The sequence below is a fragment of the Mastacembelus armatus genome, chromosome 12 (genome assembly GCF_900324485.2).
Source record: "Mastacembelus armatus chromosome 12, fMasArm1.2, whole genome shotgun sequence".
NCBI lineage: Eukaryota > Metazoa > Chordata > Actinopteri > Synbranchiformes > Mastacembelidae > Mastacembelus > Mastacembelus armatus.
Window position 1 is genome coordinate 17,877,829 of NC_046644.1, and position 18,336 is coordinate 17,896,164.

An 18,336-nucleotide genomic window follows, 5' to 3' on the forward strand; every position below is an offset into this window, starting at 1 on the left:
GTAATGTTTCTTAACACAGTGTTTACTGTCAGAAAGTGAATGAGAAGTGAGACAAATGCCAGACAGCATCTGCTCCAAATGTGTCATAAATTGCTCAATCATGTCATTTCATGACACCACTGTCTGAGTGGCAGGCCTAAGGTTTATTCATGCTAGTTGTTTTTGCCTTTTTTGTTTATTTGTTTGTTTGTTTTGTAAGTTACCCTGGTATGGTCTCGTGTAGGTTTGCCCAAATGTTTTTCTGCTCTTTCCTCCCCAGACGGAGAAATCGCAAACCCACTTTAGATAAGATTTTGTCAGCAGGAAGCACAGTTGAAAGGATGTTTGTTGTTTGAAGAAGTTTAGTACATATATACATATAGTGGAATAATGTTATGGTGTCATTAAAGGATAATTGACTTCCTTTGTACACTGCAGGCTTCTCAAGGTGCAAACGTAAAGTTAAAGGTTTGTCTCAGTGCGATGAGGATCCATTATTAAGTGTCTTTACTGACCTGGACTGTGTGACAAAGGTCACATTTCAGGATCATTCATTCACATGCGTTTCAACTTGCTGCACATTAGTTAGTCATTTGTGGCTGGTTAGACATTACATAGACTAGTTAATGTGGACTGTGTTACCCATGTGTGAAACCCAAAATCAAAGCACTGAATTATAAACCCCAGTGGTGAAAGAGGTGTAAAGTGTTATCTGCTAAACGGACTTAAAGTATCAAAGGTAAATTAATGCCTGGATTTGCACTAAAATGGTCCCTGAGGGTGATTCATTATTATATTTGAGGTGTTCACTTGTTGAGGTGGAGCTAGTTTTAACTTCTTTACACATATTATGGTAGTCTGGTCCAGTGATTGTCCTCGTTTGTACTAAAACACAATATATATCTGATTAATTAGTATTCTAGAGGAAGCGCTGTGATTGGCTCTTATTGGCTGTGACGCAACACTCAGCTCCTGGGGCAAAGAAAAAAAAAAGTCCTCAGTGGTCAGACCGTGACTCTGTGCTCCCAGAAAAACACTGAAGTTTGATCGGTGACAACAGTAAACCCATGAAAGAAACCGGGTGATTTGAAGTTTTAAAGCTGGACCGGCGAGACTGTTCACTTTTTTGTTCTTTCTTTTCTTGACGGGTGTTTTAACGCAGAGTTCAAGTCTCCGGGGTTGTCTCTCATCTCGAAGTTCCCAAGATGAACTTCGGTCCGGTCATCGGGAAACTTTCTGTAAGTATTTAACCAGCTCTGACCTCCTCGGTCCTGACTTGTCTGTTTGTAAACCCCTGGATGTGATAAACACTTGAGTTTAGTTCTTTGTTGAAACCGCATTAATTCCTCAGTTTGTGCCTTTGACGTCGGAAGCGTCTCATCCTGCGCGCACTTTGGCGCAAAGACAGTGAAAGGATTTAACGACAGTGACACAAAGTAACCGGGTGTTTGTCGCTGAGACTTAAGGAAAGTTTGAATAATATGAGATCCTGCCTGTCTCACTGAGTTTGGATCCGAGACCAGACAGGCTGGGACTGTGGTCTAGGAAGGCGTCCTGGGACATGGGAGCTGAAATCACGACCAGGCCTGGGAGTGAACTTGGATGGGAAGATGAAACAAGCCCGTTTATTGTCCCAGCAGTGCTCCTGCTGTGCACAGGAAGAGAGGCTGTGTTTGTTGTTGTTGTTGTTATTGATCAAGTGTTTACTTCTCTAGAGACTATATTTACTCATCTAAAGCTAATGGGCGCCTGTTTCTGTGCTCAGTACAGTACATGTGCTGTATCATTCAGTCGGCCCCCCACTCCAACATTACAGCCACCATCTGTGATGGACATCATGTGCTCATATTGTTCAGACTTTCAGCGTTTGATGGCTGCTGGTCTGTCACGGCGGATGTAGCTGCTCCTATAGGCACTAATAATAAGTGCAGGGCAGCTATGTGGCCTGCTGCAGAGAGCCCCTCTGCTCAAATGATTTAAATCAAGTAGTGTGCAAGTGTGAGAAGCACCAGTTTGGGCTGAAGCTATAATCAGAAAGAAAAGCCAAGAATTCATTTTTACTCGATTAAAGTCACAAAGTCTCTCGGCGGTTTTTCCATTTAGGTTTATTCCACTCTCAGACCTTCACAGAGACGTCTTTTCATTCCTCAGCTGTTGTTTTTTCCAACTGTGCAGCGCCAGAGCCCGACACTGAGAGTACTGTAAGCTCACTGTAAGCCCTTAAAGTGGAGCTGTTTATTAAAAGTCCTCTGGATTAATGCAAATTTTATGTAGGACTTTATTTGGGTAGCACTACATTTACTGGCTTACATAAAAAGCGTTAGAGTTAGTAATGACAGAGCAGATTAAGGCTCGGTTGCTTTTGTGGTTGATAAGGGCAACAGGGTTAGTCATTAAACTGCAATGTAGCGGCATTTCATCACAGATGCCGACTGGTAAAGTAAACACAACATCTGCTCCTGTTGTTTGTCTGAGCCGTGTTTTAATTCATGCACTGAAATCAGATTCACTTCTCTGGGTGGCAAAAGTCTGTGTTTATCTCTTTTGTAAACCACAGGACATTCTCGAGGCCTCGCCAGCAGTGCCTGTTGCTAAGGGACTACAAGGAAACTTCACCCCCCCTTCCCATACACACACACACACACACACCCCTTCAAATTGCCCGACTGTACGTGCCTGACCGTCCAGTAAACTTCCTGTCTTGAGTACACAGATATGCTGATATTAGTGGCATCAGTTTACTTCTTAGAATTGTCATGCCCATGCAAATTTACACTAGATTGTTATCTATACACTAGATTGCTTACTGTGTGTCTGGGTGTTGGTTCACACAGGAAATATCCCCCTCTGTCTCTGTGGACAACACAGACAAGGGCAGGACTGACATCTGGGACATGTGGAGGCCAAACTATGTCACTGGGGACTGAGCAGTGGTCAACAAATCAGCCACTCTCTGAGCTCCTGCTACTCTAACTGCTGCTTGTTGGGCTGAGTGGTGACCATGTGAACGGTTTTAACTGGGTCTGTGGCTTAGAGGAGCCGCACTGACACTGAATGATGCAATGCAATGCAACCTACTCGCTGTCCAACAGGTGGTTGTGTGCCTTTTTGTGTCTGCCAGTCAGAGTTTCCATCCAGGTACTTATTCCAGACGTCAGGCATCATAAGTGATCTTTTATTGCCTTATTTGTGCCAGATTGATTATTGTGAAGAAACGTACCGCCGCTGTTTTTAGCGTGAGTCATTCACCATTTATCAAAGACCCACTGACTCACTTAGGGAGTGCCACCTGTTCAGGTGCTGCCTTTTCATGTAATGCATACCAATGGAAGTAAGTCAGCGCTCACATGAATGCTCCAGCATTGAGATGAGTGTGTCGAGTTGCCAACCGTCACTAGGCAAACAGATTAGCTTTACCCAGCTTCATTCTAATATGTGTTTTAGACCCACACAGCTACCCCCGTCCATGTCGCACACATCCTCATCAAGAGTGAAGGTCTCGTACAGCTCTAGCATGTGTACAGGAGTCATCTGAAGGTCGGGTCACATGAGCAAGAGTTCCTCTGTCCTCTTTGAGAACATTAAACTAGGAGTGTAAACCAGTAGCCAAAGGGTGCAAACTATTATCTTACTCCTTTCTCTGCTGTTTCTACCTGTTTTTCAGTGTGTGACAGGTGTGTTTGTGCTTACTGCAGGGCATACATTTCTGTGTGTGTGTGTGTGTGTGTGTGTGTGTGTGTGTGTGAGCGTTATAGGCTAAGGTGCCTTGTTATTTGTGTGCAAGCACCTAGAGTGTGTAGATATGCAAAAGCCTTCTATTCCCACTATATTAAACCAAAGAACGTCATGAAGTATAATAGTATTAGTTAGTCTTTATGATTTTCTTCCCAAATCTCAACAAGAAAGCTTTCTCTGTATCAATAAATCAACGAATCATCAATTACTCTGACATCTATTAATGATTTCAGTCATTTGTTAAACAACATTATCTGGTTACTAATGTGAGGGTTTACTGCTGTCTTTGTTTTACGTCATTAAAGGCTGAATATCTTTGGACTTTGTACTGCTGCTTATAAAGTTAAGGAGTTACTTGTGAGGATCTGCTGCTTTTCCTTGTTATATGTGAATGTTACGTGTAAGTTATGTTACTGAATATCTTCCTTTTTGTTTCAGACATATTTTGGACCAAACAACGAATTTATTAATTAACCAAAAAAGTAAAAAAACATTAACTGACAATAAAAAAATAAATTAAAAAAAAAAAAGATGTTAGTTGCTGCTCAGACCTAACGGCTAAGAAAGAAAAATGGCCAGCATAGTTAACACAGGCATTTAGAGGCACCTCAGAAACATGACATAACATCAGACCAGAGTGGCATAAGGTTTGTGTCACTCTCTGCTCTCCCCTGATAAATGAACAGATTTTTTAAAAAGTGTTGAGTCTCAGAACAAACTCAGCCTTGGTCCAGAGTATGGACTTCTGTTTACAAAGACATAAATCCGACATGAATTCCAGCTATTGAGGGTCACTCAAAGTCCTTGTTGACCTGCTACAGCAGTTGCATTTTCAACATTTTTGCCGTGATGTGTTTATAGAGAAGGCTATAAACTGACAGCACTTCATGAACTTCTTCCCTTTAACACAAAGACGAGCTTTAATGGAGCTAATGTGACTGTCTCTAGAGCGAGGTGATGGATTCCTGCACATACTTTAATCTATTAGTCATCCTTTCTGCTCCTTTCATTCTTTCCCTCCTGCAGTTCTCTTGAGTCGCTGCTCTGTTTCTCTGTGAAGGACCTAATCAGAATTTGAAAAGGCTAAGTTAATAGGCCTCTTGCACACTCGTCTGTGGATTGATGTTCAATTTAAATGTCCTTGTTTATCTGTCAATATCACGCTGTATGAGTCACAGTGATGTGTATGTGTATGAGCACCCAGCTTTTAGAAATCAAACCTCAACCTCACAATGCAAACTGGAAAATGCGTGTAATGCTGCACCTTTTTACTACGCTTGAACCTTTTCAAACTTTCAGCTGCCTTCTCTTTTTCAGTCGTCACAACAATAAGCCCATTTTTAATGTGGTCAACATGAGCGTCAATATGTCAGTCAGTACACCGACGTGTGGTTGGCTCTGAAACTAGCAGGAAATTCATTAAAAATGTCGTCATCACGGATTGTTTCTATGGTTTCTCTTTTTTTTTGTTGGTTCCAGGGGTGAATGTCACCTAACCTGCTCGTAACACACTGTCACACCGTCTACGCAGTGAAGCCTAACTCCTGAGGAAAGTCAAGAATTTGTGTTGTGGAACTGCAGCTTCCCTGAGTTATAAATATCCAACCTAGCGGATATGCTGTGGGTCTAATCGGGTGCTGGGCCTACTCTGAGGGAACAGTTTGGAGCTGAACCCTGCATGAAGCCTCTGTATTGTCTCGAGCTTCCTGTGCTCCCTGAGAGGAGGGGGCAGCCGCTTTTCACACGCTCCCACACATACACTGTACGTGTGCATGTGTACTCTATTGTGTGTGTGTGTGTGTGTGAGTAATCGTCACTGTATGTGCACAGTTTTGTGGCTTAACAATGTGGTTTTGACACAGTTGCTGCTATTTTTTTGTGGCTCCTTTAAGTTGTCGTGAGAGTCATTGGCTTCATTTTTTATCATTCAGCTTTATAATGATGAATGTGCCCGAGCTCGGCTGAACTTTAGATTTATTTACTGTGTAGAGCAAGTGTCGGGTATCTTTCTCTTGACATAAGCTGGTTTGTACTTGTCTTCATCATCTAACACAAAATGTCAGTGTAATTTTTCACTCAAGGAGAGTCATGCATGGTCACCTGCTTTCTCCAAGGAATGCCAGCTTTTATCTGTAAAGCAGAGAGCGTTCACTGTCCTGTCAAGGTCAGCTTCCCAGGATATGAATTGTACGAGACCCAGCAGCTTCAAGTAAGATACAAATAAAAGGCTGCCTCAAAATACTGCAAAGAGCTTTTAATAAATAGTTTTCTTTAGAAGCGAAAGTATTTGACGTCATATCTTAAATGAGAAGTTTGTTAAATTAAAATTAGGAATTTAAAAAAAAAAAGCTCATCTTGGAAACTAGACACCTGCTTGAGGATTGAGTTTCTGCTCTGTTTGTGTTTTTTTTTTTTTTTTTTTCATGTTCCTTTTTCATTTCATCAGTTTAATTCGTGCAGGTCAAAGAGTCATCTGAATACTGCCATACATACCATACGTTATTCAATTAGACAACAGAATTAGTCACAGTTACAGAAACTGAGTAGTTGTGGTTGAGAAATACAAAAACATAGCAAACCAGGTTATTTATTATTATAGAGGCAAAACTGTTCAGGAAGAAGCCAACAAACAATAGACAGATTCATTAATAATGAAAGTATTTACAGCCCGACGTCTCACCTCTATGATTCACTATACCATAGGAATTATATCTACAGATAGAAGAGAAAGTTGAACAGTTATTGTTGGGTAGTGGTATTATTTTTTGTTTGGGCCTTGAAAAGTCTAGTCAAGCAGAAAAATGAAATTTAGCAATTGCACTACACGACAACTTGGCTCTTTTTAACTGACGTAGAAAGGACGATCGCTGAGGAATGGATGTTTCCAAAACCCTGACATTCAGCTGTAGCACAGCCTCTGTCTCCTGTTCAGTTATGAGGTGGGGAGTTGGTTCCCTTTCTTGTGGTACTCGACAAAGATGAACTATAAGGTCAGAGACGAGCACATGTCGCTGACATTTGGGCTGACGTTAACATTTCATATTAAAGTCACTTATGGCACGCTGCAAATCAGCAGCTGCAGCTATACGTTTGTTCCATCCTCCAGCCCTGCCATGTGTCTGCCAGGAGTTGTTAAATATCACCAGTGTAGCAGGTAATGCAAGATGGAGATAAAGTGTTTCAGATCAGTAATCAGTGTTTAGTTTACTGGGTTAACTCTGTATACTCAGCCGTCTGATGAAATTCTTAAATGATTGTTGGATGCAGTTTAGTGTAATTGAGTTTATTTTCATAATCTGCAAAGGTGGAACGTGGCTTTTGAAAGTGGTTAATCACAGACTGCAGGAGTAATACGCAAACGTGTTTTTCATTTTATTCTAGGTAAAATGTGTGAGCTCCAAAGAAAGGTCGTTTGATACTTCTAATCTAACATCAGCAGCACTTACACTCAGAGAAACTAAACTTCTCAGGTGGGATTTTCCTCTGTCACATGTTGTCCCAGGGTGTAGGTGTGTGATAATATAACACAAAAAATCCCAAATGTCGCTCAAGTGGTCAAAGACAAGTATCAGCTAATAGGAAAAGGATGATATGGAGAGTATGGTCCAACTCCGGATACATGAGTATAAAGAGGTAGGTCATGTCTTTATCACTTGTCTATGATTGAAATTAATTGTGTGTCCAAGAGTTCATCATAGTTTCTGTTTCTGCCTGTTTTTTTTAATAATAGAGCTCACTGTAATTCCCTGTATGGAGAGATCACAGCTCTCTAAATGGTCCATTGATAACCTGGGTCAACTGAAAGGATGTCCTGTCATTTAGTCACAAATGCATTCTCAGTGTACATGGCATGTGTAGAGTTTGTGCCAAGTAATTTGGGGGAACACAGGGTGTTTAGAGGAAGTCAGATAAACAGAAGGTCCCTCATTATTTTATTCTAACTTTTATTAGTTTAATTTGCATCCATACAAGCGTAGTATTAAGCTGTCATACACACAGACTGATAGCATGACAACAGGATTCTGTTCCTCTGCAGTCTGCTCATTGTACAGAGGATAGGAAGGACCGTGAAGTGGACAGAACCACTTCTGCCAGGGGTTGGAGAGTTTCCAGGGATTGTGGGTATGGAGGGCTTTCTACACTGTGGTTATGGTCACTCCAGTCTTCCTCACATGGTTATAGAGGTAAAACTAAGCCACACTGTGGCTGCCCATAGTGCTTGTATGTGCAGTAGTACATTTGTGCTTATGTAGTTTAGCAGCCTTGGGATATTAGTATGGACATGTGTCGATGGCTTTGTTCAGTTCCCTGTGTGTAAGCAGGTTGAAATACCGCAAAGCGTGATTCCTTCAGGCTTCCTGAAATGTTTACAAGATAAAATCTGGACACAAACAGTTTTGGATTGTTTTCCTGTTTAATATCAGTGTAAACTGGATCTTCTTAGGTTTCACTTGTCTCTGTAAAACTGTGATCAATGTTTTTCTCTATTTTCTTACAGTTTATAGACTAAACAATTACTTAATTGAGCAAATAATGAGGTTAATAGATAATGAATATAATCTATAATCGCAGCCATGCTTCCATTTCTAAAATATGACTGGTTCTTCTGTGTGACGAGCTCTAACTGCTGCTGCACCTGGGAATGTTTTGAATAACAGGCCCTGGAAAGAACAAAGACTGGAAATGATGTAATTCCAGAGCTGTCTTGCATCTTCACTGTCAAGGCGACACCTGAGTTTTAACTTGTCACTGGCCACAGTCATTCATTAGCTACTCACTGCTGGATAAATGTATTTTGGGGCATTGTTAGCAATTTCCCCTTCTGCTTCTGTGCTGTGGAAGTGTAGGATTACCTTTAGTGCAGATCTCTCTTTTTCCATCTTTTCTTTCCACTGCCTTGTTGTGCACATGTGCCTTTACATACATTTTTCGCTCTTAGCTTTTCACCAGCTTTTTTACTTATTTTTCCCCCGGTCTTCATGTCTGTCTACCTCCCTACGCCCTGCTGTCATACACATAGTGTATTCAAGTCTAAAGGCTTAGTCTGTGTCATGCAAGCTGTTAGTCTCTCCTCTCATTTCCTTCTCTCCTCTGCCTCCCCCCCTCCCCAGAATGTTTGGATAGATCTAAATGGTGTGATTGTGACTGCTCTGTCGGCCGTCTGCCCCTCCACATCTGCCTCTCAGCGTCTTTGGAAAGTCTGACGTGAGCAGAGGGAGAGGAAGAAGGGAAAAGGCTGAGTGAGAGAGAGGAAAGTTCTTTTGAACAACAAGGCATGGCTGCCCTCCAGAGAGCAAGTCTAGCGTCAGGAGTCAGTCAGCTCCAAAGTGTTCCTCATTCTCTACCTCTGACTATTTGCTTGCAGTCTTTCTTCTTCTCATTCTCCCACACCATTCTTTTAGTACCTATCACCCCTAGAACATCCCATCTCTGACTTGCTGTCTATGGTTTCTCACTTTGAATGGACCCTCCTTCTTCTTTTTCTCCCCCTCAACCTGGCCCTCTCCAGCCTAACCTGTTCCTTTCTCTTCTGGTCTAGTAGAGGTGGGAGGGGGGCGGCTGGTGCACAGGAGAGACAAAACCTCCAAATCTAGGCCTCTCATTTACCCATTAGGTGTCACATTGCGTTTGAGGCGCTTCATGGCGGTGTCCCATGTCAAGGCATTCAAAGAGCCGGGGTTTAAGAATGTGGGTCATTTGAAGTAGAGGCACTAAAGTGTGTTGTTTGCCAGTGAATGGGGCCTTCTCACATTGACATCATGAAAAGCGTGTGAATAAACACCAGTGCCTGGGGGCTACACTAAAGTGTTCAGCTGTATTCTTCTCAGTACCCCACCTATACAAGCCTGTTATTATCTAGAACCTGAATGAATTTCTGGAATCACATCTGATATGGGCACCGTGCTGGTGTTAGCTGAGATGCCTACCCACAGTAGAGCAAGCTGAGTCCATGCTTTTTAAGCCTTCTGACAAGAGAAGCAGATCATGGAGTAATTAAGTTTGGTTGGCTGTTGTGCTGCTGCGTGTAGTTAGTGTGTAACTCGGCATCCTGCACACAGAGATGTTTTTCCTGCAGATCTGACCGGCAGCACAGCTCCCTTAATTGCTTTCCCACGGCAGATGTTCAGATCAGATGGTTCACATTAAGTCGTAGATTGCTCACATAAGGTATCATATGAAGATAGACTGTCCTCTTTACTGTCCTTCGTCTAATGACTTTGTGTGGGTTGAGTCTTCATACTGTTTATACACAGACATAACGCAGATGTTTTGTCTTTTTCCTCTGTCTGCCTCCTTCTTTCTCTCCCCAACCTTGATGATTCAGGTGGTGGCGACACTCCTCATCGGGCTGGTTTGTCACGCGGCAGAAGTTCCAGCGCCTCAGTGGTCTAGAGACGAACACAGAAACCTCACCCTTCGACAGCACAGAACCTGTGTCGAGAATGAGCAGTACCTCCATCAGGGCCTGTGCTGCATCAATTGCCGGGCTGGTAAGGATAATCACGTTAAGCTCCATTTGCAGCCATATATATGGGCTGTATGGAGCTCTACACACAAGACTGTCAAAAACAACAATGCGATATTCTCTTCCCATATCCTAAAACATTGAACTTTGTTTTCAAACATTAAAAACACTGAGGCATTTTGTGCAAACAAAACTAGTTACATCAAATGTTAAAATCATAACCTCAACTCTGTCCCAAACAAGTTTAGCAAATATCCACTGCCTGCTCTGGAAAGAATGTATGACCAGGAGCAGAAGGCAAAAACCTCCATCTCAGCAAATCAGAGCGAAGCACAAAGTGAAATGCAGAAGTTTAGGAAATGAAGTAGAGTTTTTGTTTTTTTGTTTTTTTTCTTTTAATGAATCAGTGCTTCTGCCAGCTGATTGAATTATATTGTTTGGCCTTCTGAGTAAATATTTATTTAAGGCAACAAAGGAAAGAAAGCCTTTGAAAAATCAGTGCACAAAGTGAAACAAAAGGAAAATATAATATAAATAATTGATATTAACAGATTAAACACATGTGTGCATGTAAATACAGAAAATTCATGGGTTATTTGTTTTCCCCTCTGTTTTCTTGCATTATTGCTGGTTGGTCAGTTTCACCACATATCTGAAAACCACTATGACCACTTAATGATATGAAATGTTAGCTTTTTGCTTCTTTTTGTCATACTGGGCTTTTATTTAACCAGGCATCAATTTTGTTTTTGCCTGGATGCACATTGAACATGAACTTGAGATAAAGCAAACCGTATTTTCATCCCTGAACCAACCACAGGATAAATTTACTGCCTTACTCAGCTCATCCAAAGATGTCTTGTCTCTCTTTTCATTAATTCCCATATTTCTCTGCTGTATCTGTGTCAGATCAATCCTAAAACGCATGAGACTCAAGTGTTTTTATTCATGGCTTAACTTAAGTATAACATTTATTGTCATTTTTGGTAAAACAGCACAAGCAAAAAGCCAAAAGCCAAAATCAAATCAAACTGTCCTTCTCTTCTTACAAGCCCAGAACATCGTGCATTCCTTTGCTGTGGTGTATCCTGTCCCAACATCCGTTTTCAGCAGGAAACACATCAAATGAATGACGTCAAGATTCACAGGATCTTAAAACTGACTTTACAAATGAGTGTGTAGTCGTCTATTAAATTTATTGTCTGATTGTTTTCTTGTTTCATTTGCAGGAACCTTTGTGCAGAAGGCCTGTGAACGAGACCAGGAGCAAGGGTTCTGTGTTACCTGTGAGCATGGACAGACCTACACGGAGCACTCCAACGGGATGGGCCGCTGTTTGCCGTGTACACACTGCCGCTCAGGTAACAAGATGCTCTGCACCTTGACTTTGTTTAGTACAAATAAAGTTACGATTTTTTTCTCTAAGTTATCTGAAATGCAAAATATCGGTTGCCACAGAAGACACCTTTATTATGAGGGCCCTCTTCCTGTAAAGTGCATTCATGGACAACTACAGTGCAGTCATTTCATAGCGTTGACAAATCTCAGTGCTGAAAGAAAGTCTCATGTGGTTCAAAACAAAGAAGAGAAATTAAATAACATCAGCTAAAAGAATTGCCCTTTACTTTTATGTCATTTTTAAAGGTAGTAGCTTGAACTAGAGTCTTCTTTAATGCAGTTTGCCAAAGATATATTGTTTGGGAAAGTTAATACCTTTTTGTGTGTGCCCTCGCCTTTCACGGCCTCTCATGAAAATGTGATCTTATGATGTTACACAAAGTAGTGGGGCGTGTCTTTGTTGTTTTGTTTCATCGGCTAAATGTGAGCGTGTTACCTGTCTCAGGAGATTTGCTTGTGTGTGTGTGTGTGTGTGTCTTACCTGGGTGAACAGGGTGTGGCCCTGTGTCATTGTCTCCCACACTGGGTGTCTTTGTGTCCAGTGAAAGGCTGGGGCTACCAAGAAGACTAGTGTTACATAGGTGTGTTTTGTCTTCATTCATTGTGGTGAAACCACATAGAACTTTGTGCATTTTGCTCTGGTTTTAACTTGTATACAACCATAGTAACATGTTCTCAACGTGTACTTCCACCTGAAATGAACCGACAACTTCCACAGTTAGTTCATCGTTTAGAAATGACTTATTTCTGATGTCAGATGCAGCTTTTCGTTCTTTGATTTTTAAAACATGGATCGCTGTGCTGTCTCTCTGGAACAAAGCCTTCTAATGAATGTTATGAGGACTTCACCCATAGATGTCTGGGTACGTGGTAAAACTGACCAAGTCTTGGTTTTTACTCACATGTTATTAATAGTTTGGATTCGGATTAGATGAACTGCATAAATTACTTAAACTGGATCGGAAGCAAACAGAAAAAGCTGCTCATGTGGTGTTTGGACTGAACAGGTGCTTCACTGCCCCATGCTCACCCCTCACATTCAGATTTGTACAAAGCACCTGCCAATTTAATGAACTAACATAATCAAGAAATGATAGTGTTTTCCTCAGACACAGGCAGCTGGATACTGACTTGCTGCCATTTGTGAATGTTTGCCCAAACCATTATTGTTTTGTTTTGTTTTTTTTTTTTTTCCTGAGCGTCATTAAGTAACAAAACTTAAAAAGAATGATTTGTCACTACACTGAACTACAGTAGAGCAACAACACAACAGGCTCTTGTCACAGTCTGTCCAACACCACACACTTTTGATATGAAAAATGAGTTTCCTTACACGCGGGATGAAGGCAGCAGGCAGTGCTGTATTGTCTGCACGTGCACATTTGAACTGTTTTATGACATATTTTCACAGTTACTCAGTTGGTATTTGTTATTTCGACATATTTGTGTGTTCACAGGATGTGCAGAGATGCTTGTGTGCTGCAGGGCTGAGTGTTTTAACAGGCATGGAATCAATAAAACTGTCCAAACACATTTGCACCCTGTTTTTAGAAATGAATAAAACAAGCCCCAGAGGGATTTGTTGTATATTACAAACTTGTAATTAAACTTTGAGTTATATATCATTAAAATGATAGCAACCAAACCTAAATTGTTCTTAGTCACTTGGCAAATGTAGCAGGTTTTAACTCTCTCTCTCTCTCTCACACAGACTCACAGAGAAGTAAAAAGAAAAAGACAGGGTTTAAAAATTAATTCCAGTGGCTGTTTAAAGTAATGGAGACAAAAATGTACTGCCAGAACCACACACTATAATCTAATTATGGAAATAGTAATGCCTCCTTTTGCTCTGTGTAGCCCAGTATATCTAGAGCCCCCCCTCTACCCAGCTCTGCACTTGGCTGATCATTACATTGATCAGCATTAATAATTAACGACAGGCAAACACAAAAAGATTCAGTGTAGTGAGAGACCGAGAGCAGACAAACACTGAAGTCGTTTCAGCTCCTTAACTTCAGCAGAAATGTACGGGGAGATAATCATTTCTTCCCGTAAAATACACATTTTCTCAGTTTATCAGCACAGCACTGCTGACGCACAGCAGCGACAGCGCAGCAGCAGCAGTGTTGCTCAAGTGTTTGCGAGCATATGACTAATTATGGACATTTTACCCTGGGCAAAGTTGTAATTCCCACCTGTGGAAAAGCACGTGTCCTGATGTGGGTCGGTTCATTTGTTCTGTCGCAGGAGGGTTTTTATTAAAGCAAGCTGTGGGTTTACCTCAGTCAGCACGTATGGACAGGAGGTTTCTGGGCTGCTGGTTTGTTATTAAGTGGGACTGCATCTTAAAGGCCTGGGCCACTATCATTTTAGACCTGAGCTTGATAAAGGAACCATGCTAGGTTCTCTGTTCCTTGTTAGCCTGATCAAATGACACGGACGTATCCGAGAGGAAGACAAAATTAGAAACCCAGTAATCTAGTTTCTTTTTTTTTTATTATGTAATTTTTATTAATTAGCTGAAAATCCGTCCAATATGTTCTCTTTCACTTAACACTGGTGGAAACCACTTTTTTTTTTTTTAGTCTACTTATGAAAGTCTTTACATTCTTGACAAAATTAGATGAATTTGCAAACTTACTGGTTGCTCTCTGAGCTGAGCATTCATTTACGCTTCTCTTAACTGGGGATCATTAGTTCTACATTTTGCTGTCTTGGCAGCCAGAAGCTTATATCCTGTGGTTAAAAATAGACCAGCAGTGCTGTATCACATGGGTTTAACATTCCCCAAAATGTCACTGTACTTTTTGACACAAGGTACGTTTTAAATCGGCTCATCGTGTCATTTCATATGCATCTGTGTATGTGTTTTAACTTTCTTAGTTCCATCCATCCATTTTCTATCCATCCAGGGTCACGGGGATCTGCCGTGATCATGCAGATTCTTTTCAGTCAGTCGGTTGGTCTGCTGTTCGTCTAACAGCTTTCTTTTTGGTCTACAGATGAGATTAAAACTGCATCCTGCACCACAACTAGCGACACCAGGTGCCAGTGCAAACAGGGTACTTTCTGTGTACCTGATCAGGCCTGTGAAGTCTGCAAACGCTGTGCCAAGTAAGCATGTTTTGTCTTTGTACTGCACCACAGTATCACCTTAATGTCGGTGTGAAGACTGCAGGTTTGCAAAAAAGTTGTCTGACCTCTATAGCTACCCCCTTTATGTCTGCTCCAACTGAACTGTTGGTTAATCTGGATTGTGGGTAATGTAGGCACCAGGGTTTGACCATGAAGACGATTGTGTGGCATAAATAAAAGCAATCTGGTTATATACAGTACCTGGATATCTTTGCTTCTGCTGCATCTTTTTCACTGACTAGCAGATTGTCCTTTAATATCCTATGGTTATGCTGTTTTTTATGTTTGGAAATTAATTTATTTCTCCACAAAATTTCAGGTGTAAATCAGGGGAGGAGGAGGTAAAGAAGTGCACCCCCTTTTCTAACACAGTGTGTCAGAAACGAGACCTGTCTCCCACCGATCCCTTCCCAGCTCCTCCTACACCGACCCCTTCCTCTCCACCTGACAGTAAGTGTTTCATGCTTAAAACTGCAAATTTTGTTCTGACTAAAACAAAATGACTGTGCGTCTTTACTGATTGATTTCTGATTGTTTCTCAGGTTATTCTATATGGATCTTCCTGGCCATTTTCCTCTTCATTGCTATTGGACTCGCTGTGATTGTGGTCATGATCAAGCACAAGCTGTGTGACATACCATGTGAGTTGATGTTGTGTTTTGTACATTTGCAGTGCAGTTTTGTTTTGTGCCAAACACTATATTTCTGTGTTCAAACAGGTTCAAAGAGCCGCTGTGATTCCAGTGAAATTGTGAAGATTCCTATTGTAAGTTATAGTTTTGTGCATTTGACTTTATAAATACTTGTTCTCGTGTGCTAGTAGTAACAATGAACATATAGAGTATAATATGTCACTGACTCGGTCGACTTTTCTTCTGGTCAGGACGAAAGTGGAGCCACAGCAGAGGAGAGACAGAATAATCAGAACGCTGGCCTGGAGGGAGAGGAGTCCCGCCCGGAGTCACGGCCACTTTTGCAAGAAACCCAAACTGGAATGACCAAGGCCTCCAATGCCCATGAAGACGAGGACCGGGGGCTAGGGGACAGTTTGCCCAACACCACTAGTTCATCCCAAACTAGCCTGTCAGCCCTGCCGACAGCGGCTTCCTCTGGTAGCACCCCACACCAGAGCCCCTCTGCCTTTAGACCGCCACCTGCAGACATGGTGAGAGCAGAAGATATAAAGCAGCAGAAAGATCTTAAATGTGCATTTATTTAATTGTTGAATTTGCACAACCATCCCTCACATTTGTATTTTGTCTAATAGGATAATCCCCTGCGACATCGATTGGTGCCACTACAAGGTAAGATTCCTGCGGCGTAAGAGGGAGTACTGCACTCAGACATTTTTACTCCTGTCATGAAGCTATTTTTAATGTCATCTTTGCACAGAAAACCCACAGTCTATTGCAGATCATATCGGTTTATGGAGAAGTCAAATAAACAGTATCTCCTCAGGATTTTACATTAGCTGCTTGATAGATTAATAATCTTATGACAGTCAGGCCAGTTCTAAGCCTTCAGGGGTTTGTTGTCTCTTTTGCAGTTATTTTTTCTCCTGCTAAATTGAAGAGGACATGGCTTAGCAGATTTCTTTGATCTTCTAATTATTTATTTATTTATTGCATCCCCTGAAGGAAAATAAACTGATTATATACTGTTTGCTGTTCAAGATGAAATATCAAGATAAAGAGAGATTAGATAGATAGATTTTTTTTTTTTTTGTATATACAACTGTGCCACTCTCACAGTCTAAATTGTTTCTATATATCTGTTTTTTAAGGGTCAGAAAAGTCCTTGAAGAAGAGTTTTGACTTGTTTGACGAGTACCTGGATGTACGGATCCATAACAGGTTCTTCAGGATGATTGGAGTCAGTGACAACCACATTCGGATTGCAGAGAGTGGTCCCTCTGCTGACAAAGTGTATGAACTGCTGAAGAACTGGATGCAGAGGCAGGGACTAAAAGCGGATATCAATGACCTGTTGGAGGTTTTGCTCTGCATGGACCAACGACGCTCAGCTGAGAGCATCGCCTCTGCAGCCCTGCATAAAGGCTACTACAAGCACGCAGACTCACCCTGAAAGCTGAAGTAACATGGACTGCAATAGTGAAGTAAATAAAAAGTACTTCTTTTACCATAGACACTGACAGTGGACGCTGTGTCCCACAAACAGGCTTACCTCTTTGTGGCTGAGCGGCCACGTATTCAAAAGCCAGTAGTTTTAAAGAGAAAAACACAAAAAAGGGGAAGCTTGTATTGATCAGTGCTCTGAGGATGTTGACTACCTGCCAAATGGAGAAAATGAAGAGAAAATGTTGTGGTCAAATTCAACATCACCACCATGAAAATGTTGTCGAAAACAGAAGAGAAGCATGAAGGTGTCAACTTCAACAGACAGAAAATGGCTGCAGGTTTTAGGATGTAATGAAGGAACATGCAGCCAAATACTGAAAGCTTAGACGTCTTGGCATGTTTCACTCATCATGCACTACCTGGAGACAAAGGTATACACTGGTTTGTAGGAGTGGCAATAGCTATGTCACTTATACTGTGCCTCTTTGATGCACTGGTTTCTGGCACATGTAGGATGTAGAACTACAACTATGCTATGTTTGTTGTTTTGTAGATCCAAGCTTTTCTGCAACCTTATGCAACAGTCCATGAACATCTTCCTCACTGACAGGAAGATACTGTCCATTTGTTATGACAATGGTTGATGTGCATCCCTACTAATCATAGACTTTACCTCCTCAGCGCTTTTGATAATCTGCATTTACGTACTTACTGTTTATTTCATTATGTTCATAGTATTTCAGAAAAGTCCGTTTTTGTACCATCAAGTGACATGTTTTCAATCTGTCATCTAGTTTTTTTTTATATGTTCGGTGTTATCACTCACACGTTACCGAAGGAATTTCACAAGCAGTTATTGTTCCGGTTTCGCTAAAGGTCTCCTCATCAAATGAAATGAAATCATTTTATTTATTGACATATTTATTATAATGAATAATAATTATCTTTCATTATTTATACCAATGCCAAAACCAACCCTGGAAAACAAGCACACACCCCATTTGTGTTGTGATGCTGCAAGGCAAAACAACTGACATCAGATTTTTCAAGGAGTGGCTGAAAGTTGTAGTGCATTGTTAAACTCCCTATGTCTGTCGATAAGTCAACGTTACGTGTATCATTTCCATTTGAACCACAGTGTTTAAGCTTTCTTGAGGCTAATTGTAGAATGTGTCATCTAAGATCAGAGTTGACATCAGTCTTAGAAAATAAGGACTGACCTGTCGGACCAGCTCTTTAGTAAGTGAACCGTCTGACGAAATAGCTCTTCTCCACATGTCCGTGGTGACATGAGGTGCAGGTACGGATTGTTTTGTCTTGATCAGGGTCGGACAAGATGAAGGAAAACTTTTCTGGATTTTAAAAAAAGAAGAATTTATTTCCCCAGTAGTTCCCCATGTACATATACAAATGTCCAGAGAACACTGAAGCCGTCTCTTTATGTAAACAGCATACAGCTATTTTAACAAACCAAAATGTATAAAGTTATTGCAGACAACAAAACATTTTGAACAAGATTTTGCCCATTTCTCTGCATCTTATGTA

General features: G+C 41.2%; 1 protein-coding gene across 3 annotated transcripts; it reads left to right on the top strand.

Annotated features, from left to right (window-relative positions):
• The first annotated feature begins 297 nt into the window (after nt 1-297).
• On the top strand, nt 298-16,937 carry LOC113124494 (tumor necrosis factor receptor superfamily member 10A-like). Of its 3 annotated transcripts, none has more exons than XM_026297410.2 (10): nt 298-1,217; nt 10,040-10,205; nt 11,410-11,541; nt 14,581-14,692; nt 15,033-15,163; nt 15,256-15,354; nt 15,433-15,479; nt 15,597-15,878; nt 15,981-16,017; nt 16,497-16,937. In XM_026297410.2, exons 1-10 carry the CDS (start codon nt 1,185-1,187, stop codon nt 16,796-16,798), a joined length of 1,341 nt encoding a protein of 446 aa, XP_026153195.1. In that variant the 5' UTR covers nt 298-1,184; the 3' UTR covers nt 16,799-16,937. The 3 variants fall into 3 exon arrangements, with proteins under 3 accessions (XP_026153195.1, XP_026153194.1, XP_026153193.1); XM_026297409.1 differs by lacking the exon at nt 298-1,217 and adding an exon at nt 6,159-7,347; XM_026297408.1 differs by lacking the exon at nt 298-1,217 and adding an exon at nt 7,395-7,898.
• The last annotated feature ends 1,399 nt before the right edge of the window (nt 16,938-18,336 follow it).

What these genes read in the sequence shown, in the direction of transcription:
- LOC113124494 (XM_026297408.1), top strand. Translation starts at nt 7,839, where the DNA reads ATGGAGGGCTTTCTACACTGTGGTTATGGTCACTCCAGTCTTCCTCAC. An exon ending in CCCTTCCTCTCCACCTGACA is followed by an intron (nt 15,164 to 15,255) that starts GTAAGTGTTTCA and finishes ATTGTTTCTCAG; the next exon opens with GTTATTCTATATGGATCTTC. An exon ending in GACCGCCACCTGCAGACATG is followed by an intron (nt 15,879 to 15,980) that starts GTGAGAGCAGAA and finishes TTTGTCTAATAG; the next exon opens with GATAATCCCCTGCGACATCG.